Raw genomic sequence first — 6,000 nt, forward strand, 5'->3', positions numbered from 1 at the left:
TTGGGGTAACAGTGGAGGTTGAAATTAGAAAGTAAGATCTGCCATGCATCCCCCCCCCCCTACGGTATGTATACTCCAGCCACCAGATTAGCAGCATCAGGAGCCATGTGCCATGTGCCGTGGACCGGTGTAGGGAATTGGGCCAATAAAAGTCCAATTTTGATTGTACGTTCATCAGCAGGGTCCTGGCATTTGCATGACAGCTCTGAATAACAAAGGTCTACGTTGCACAGGTGCTTTGCCTGATGAGGAACATGAGGCTGGAGCTTTAATCGTCATAGAATATTAAGCATCGCAACTCGGTATCTTGTATTTTGCCAAGTTATGAATTTCTCTTATCTCGTACATCAAACCCAAGGAAGATAAGTCCCAAGAACGATTTGGGTCCATGGGGGCATCACTGATGAGGTCATGACCGAAAGTCCCTCCGTCGGGTGCTGCATTCGCCTACTTGATCGGCCCGGAAAAGCACTTTGGATCAGCATGATACAACACAGCTAGCCAATATAAATAACATCAAAGAGAAAATGCCAATTCAAACAGTCAAAAATGCCGGAAGACGTCTAGATGACCAGCGAAGATAGACTGGCGCATGCCAGTGGCCGTTGGACCTGGTGGGGAGTTGGTGACGTAGCCAGGTTGGAGAATTACTTCGTAGCAACTGGACCGCCTGGTACTTTTGCCCTCCTCTTCCTATTCCCTTCAACTACAATCTTTCCTCTTGCAAAAGTTGTCAATTCATCCTTCTACAACTCCTCCATCTCCCTCCATCGACATCGTGGCCGATTCCATCGACCCCGCTCGTGAGATCACCGTACCATTCCATTCCATCCCCCCGCATCAACCCCGCCCACTCCTCTACCAACATCTCACCTAACATCAGCACCACCACCACCACCACTATCATCATGTCTCAATTCAAATTCGCCAATTCCACCGCTCCCGTGCCCGGCAAGGGGGGCCCTCCACCTCCCGAATTCGCAATCACCACCCCCGCCTCTACAGACATCTGGTCCAAACCCCCGTCCACCACCCGCTTCTCCGCGCCCATCCTCTACCAATCCATGCCACTCACCTCCTTTAAACGCGCGCGAGTCGCCATCAACGCCCCATGGAAACACCTCTACGACCAAGGCGGCCTCATCCTGGTCCTGCGCCACGCAGACGGGACCCAGAAATGGGTGAAAGCGGGCATCGAACTAACCCACGGCAAGCCGCATCTGGGCGTGGTGGCGAAGGACCGGTGGGCGGATTGGAGCCTGTTGCCCGTGCCGTCGGGTGGAAGGGCGGCGACGATTGAGATGGTTCGGGAGGCGGATGATAGTTTGTGGATCTATCTGGTGGAGGGGGTGCAGAAGTCGCCGATTCGCGAGGTGACGTGGATATTTCAGGAGGAAGGGGTAGAGGAGATTTGGGTGGGAGTATATGCGGCGAGGCCTGGGGGTGAAGGGGGGAGTTGTCGGTTCACTTTGGACATTTGATTGTGGATACAGCATGAGGATGGGAATTGGATTCGATTGTGTATAGGATTGGAATGGAATGGGCTTGAAGTAGAGGCCGGTTGGCCTTTTTATTTCAAAGGTGGGATACTGGTCATAGCAACGTGCCGTGCGAGGCAATAGATTTAATATGGAGAGGTATTTTAGATCGCGAAATGGGGTGATTGTCTCTCTTTTAGCTGCTTCCAAGTATCCAACAGTATATACTATACCACAGCCTGAAGGTCAGTACAAAGGTTCTCCTCGTCCAGGGTGCCTTTATGAGCCCTATCCGTCAAAGATTGGTTCGATATTGCTTTGGTCCATGATCATGACATGGGAAAATGAGAAGATCCTAGTCGGTTAGAAGGGAAAGGGCAGCTAGAAGTTGCATCGGTCTTGATCCTTAGCCAGCGGATGATCTCCGTGGGGATACACAAGAACGATCAGCGGGCGATCAACTGACTGTTATATGACATATGTAGGTACAGGCATCTCCCATTGTTCTATGAACTACCAGGTGTACTAGACTAGATGGTATGTTCCATCAGCTAGGGGGATGGTCTGACCAGATTGAGTTTTTTTGGGGGGGGGGGGGTTTGGCTACACCCCCTTCTGTGCTGCTTGATTCGGTTTATTCTCATCATAACTAGTAATATGTAATCTATCCTCCGTACTATACACATCACAGGCCGCGTGCCGGATCATGGGACTCCAGAGTCACACCACCGCCGGTCGCGTGGGCCCCCGGCAAACGGCTCGGTATCACTCGACTTCACTTCCACTTCAAGTATACTTGTCCTATTACTACAGTACTTGGACTGTGGAGATCTTCTCACACATCATCTCACCGATCATCACCGCCTTCTTCTTCATTATCCATCCCCGTCATGATCATAACACCCCCTCGTTAAGGGGACCCACTCCCCCGACACAAAAACCCAGGGACGCAACCGCCCGACGAACCAACGTCCATGCCAGCATCTTATCGATCAAATCAGATCTGATGCCTGCCTAGCCTTGGCTTTCTGTCATCTTTGTCTGCCATCTGCATTTCTGCATTGCTGCGGCTCTCGGCTGAGCTCCTTCATATTTCCCAGATCCAACCAGACCAGCATTTCCTGCCCACTTCGGAGTCCCTGCCGAGTCTCCGCTGGGTGGACTCGTGGCTCGGTGGCTCGTCATTTGGGCCATTAACCATTGACCTTGGACCAGTGACCCCCGTGTCTGTCCGAACCTGTCACCTTGCCACCTTTGGACGCTCCACCAGTCCATCGTCCGAGCTCAAACGGGACACAGGACGATTCTCTCTCATTTCATATTTTGTCAAATCTCCAGCTGGTCCTTCATCCAACTGCTCGACCACGCCAACAAACGTCTGCCAGGCACCAATCCACCACCTGCGCCACTCCATGATCGCCTTCTGACTCATTAAACTGATCGTACTGCATCCGCACTACCGGAAATGCGGACACTGAGTTCGGACCGCACCTTGCAACTCGTTTCTTCGCCTACAATCCCCGTTGACGTGCATAAGTGCGACCGACGATCGTGCTCCAACTCATCACTGGCAGCCTTCCCTTCCAAATCCATCCCAGCTGAATATTCTCTTCTTCAACCACCACCACCACCCAGCTGGGCGCTTCTGAGTCGGTCCATCTCCCCTTGCAGTTGGCCGCTGCTCTCGTGTTCCAGCTCCTAGCCCCTCTCCACCACCCCCCCCCCCCCGACCAAGCCCCGAGGGATATTGATTATTCATTTTGTGATCGCAAGACAGAGCGGATCTACCCATCCGCCCACACCCCGCTGCCGAGAAAACCGGCTTGTTCCAGCATAAGAGTCCTTTCATGAGTTTATCGACTACCGCGCTTGCCCCGGTTCCCTTTCGACCGCATCGCCGTTGCGCTTTGCTCCATCATTCTTCCTTTTCGCCCATATTTTATGGTGTTCATTTGCATCTTCTTTTCCTGATCAGCCCCGCTGATTTTTTGGTGGCCGCATTTCGCATTTTCTTTTTCTCCTGTGGTGGATCTGACCGGTTCAGGCCGCCCCCAAGAATCCCCCCCCATTCTCGTGCCCAAGTGCTGTTTAGTCAACCAGCAGGCCTTTTCTCGCCTTTTATGTGATACGCCCGCCGCTTGTCACGCTCATGTTGCATGAACTATTTTTGATAGTCCGGATATCCCTTTTTCCTTACTGATCAAGATCCTGTCCTGTTGTTTCTGCTATCTTGGGACTCGACGATTCGACTCGACTTCCTTGGTGCACTCTGATCTAATTGCGACCTTTCGAACACATGGACTCTTCTGTTCATCCTTGACCTCTTTGTCGCTCTTTTCTCGCCAGACATTCCTCTGTGTGTGCGCGTCCCCTTGGGTCGTGGAGATGCCCCTGCTCGACCCTCGTTCCGGTCCGTCCTACGGTGCTATAGATCAACCAGATGATAGCTGCAACATGGACCACGAACGAGACCAATTACTGCAGGATGGGTACGAGACCGAAGGTGACCTCAGTAGTGTCGAGACCACTAGTGAGGCACAAGAGGGTGTTTTGAAAATTGAGGCAATTAATATGACCTGGACAATGCGTTCGTTGATTATTGCCTATGTCAGGTTCGTGTGGCTTGCAGTGGCGCCTTGCCGATTTCCTCATTCCCGTTCATCACGCACTAACGGGGCACAAAGTATATTCCTCATGGCCTTTTGCACGTCATTAGAAGGCCAGACGGTCATGTCATTATCGGCGTATGCGACGAGTGCATTCAGCAAGCACTCGTTAATCTCGACGGTCCTCGTCGTTCAAAATGTCGTCAATGGTGAGTTTCAAGTTTCACTGCGGGGTCCGCAACGGGACCACCACCACCACAACACAACACTGCTAACTTGATGGAACCAGCCGTTATCAAACCGCCCATGGCCAAAGTTGCCGATGTGTTCGGTCGCTTCGAAGCTTTTTGCGTCAGTATTTTGATTTACATCCTGGGCTATGTGCAGATGGCCGCGTCGACGAACGTGCAAACATACGCTTCCGCCCAAATCTTCTACTCTGCGGGCTCCACGGGCTTGCAAATCCTTCAGCAAGTGTTTATCGCCGACAGCAGTGACTTGCTCAATCGTGCCTTTCTAGCTCTGCTGCCAGAGTTTCCCTTTTTGGTGACTGTCTGGCTCGGTCCAACCATTGCCGATGCGGTCCTGCGATCATCATCGTGGCGATGGGGCTACGGTATGTGGGCTATCATTCTGCCTGCCGCTTTCCTGCCACTCGCACTATCGCTACTATTGAACCAGCGCAAGGCTCGACGTTTAAATCTGATCAAGTCATCTCGGCACAAACGGAAGCGAAGCTTCCTCGCCGTCGTGAAACGGACTTGGTATGATTTAGATGTCGGCGGATTGACTTTGTTGTCTGCCGCGGTCACTTTGATCCTGGTGCCGCTGACATTGGCGGCCAATTCAAAGAACGGATGGGGAAATACCAGTATCATTGTCATGATGATCGTCGGTGTTGTCTGCTTGTTCGTCCTGCCGTTTTGGGAGGGCTCGAAGAGACTGGCGCCGAAGCCTTTGCTTTCTTTGCATCTTCTTCGTCAACGAACCGCGCTCGCGGGCTGCGCGTTGGCGTTTTGGTATTTTAGTAAGTATCTCATCTATCGTCGTTCTAGCGGTTCTAAAAAAGATGTGCTAACTCCCCTTTTTAGTGGCTTTCTATTTCTCCGTCCAGCCATACCTCTACTCCTACCTCCAGGTTGTCCAAGGCTACGACGTAGCCACCGCCGGTCGCGTCACTCAAACTTTTGCCTTTACCTCGACCATTGCAGCATTTACCGTTTCCCTCCTGATTAAATATACCCGGCGATACCGCGTCTTCGTTACTGTGGGCTGCGTGATCTACATGATGGGCCTAGCATTCATGCTCCTCTGCCGAGGCGAAGGCGCCTCCCACGCCCAAGTCCTCGGTGCGCAGATCATGGTCGGTTGCGGCGGTGGCCTACTCAACGTACCGGTTCAACTGGGTGTGCAAGCCTCGGCGAGCCACCAGGAAGTCGCAGCCGCAACTGCGATGTTCTTGACCTCGATGGAGATGGGCGGTGCCGTAGGAGCTGCCGTCTCGGGTGCAGTCTGGTCAACCTTCATCCCGAAGAAACTGATGCAGTATCTTCCGGACGAGACCAAGCCCGAGGCAGGCGAGATCTTTGGCAAATTGACCAAAGCGCTATCCTACCCGCCCGGATCACCCACTCGCGATGCAATCAATCGCTCTTACCAGGAGACCATGAACAAACTCCTCGCACTAGCCCTCCTCGTGACACTACCGCTCATCCCGCTCAGTTTGATGATGGAAAACTACAAACTCGACAAAGTGAGTGATACGCCGCCCCCACAACTGGTGTGTTGCGAGACAAACACGACGATACTAACCGTCACAGATGAGCCCGAAGAGCAGCGCCGATCACGATTCCAACAACCCACTCCCCGTCGAGGCCGAGCCCGACTCTAACGATACACACCACAAGCGGACCTAG

General features: G+C 52.7%; 2 protein-coding genes across 2 annotated transcripts; both read left to right on the top strand.

Moving 5' to 3' along the window:
- Positions 1–908: 908 nt before the first annotated feature.
- Positions 909–1,481, top strand: N7458_004768 (uncharacterized protein; the record flags this gene model as incomplete). The annotated part of the gene is made up of 1 exon (XM_056908150.1): positions 909–1,481. One exon carries the CDS (start codon positions 909–911, stop codon positions 1,479–1,481), a length of 573 nt encoding a protein of 190 aa, XP_056766768.1.
- Positions 1,482–3,863: 2,382 nt separating this feature from the next.
- On the top strand, positions 3,864–6,000 carry mirC (siderochrome-iron transporter MirC; the record flags this gene model as incomplete). Its single annotated transcript, XM_056908151.1, has 4 exons — positions 3,864–4,293; positions 4,374–5,111; positions 5,176–5,864; positions 5,905–6,000. The coding sequence occupies 4 exons, from the start codon at positions 3,864–3,866 to the stop codon at positions 5,998–6,000; spliced, it is 1,953 nt and encodes a 650-aa protein (XP_056766769.1).

The sequence above is a fragment of the Penicillium daleae genome (genome assembly GCF_028827525.1).
Source record: "Penicillium daleae strain IBT 16125 chromosome Unknown utg000005l_segment0_segment0, whole genome shotgun sequence".
Taxonomy (NCBI): Eukaryota; Fungi; Ascomycota; class Eurotiomycetes; order Eurotiales; family Aspergillaceae; genus Penicillium; species Penicillium daleae.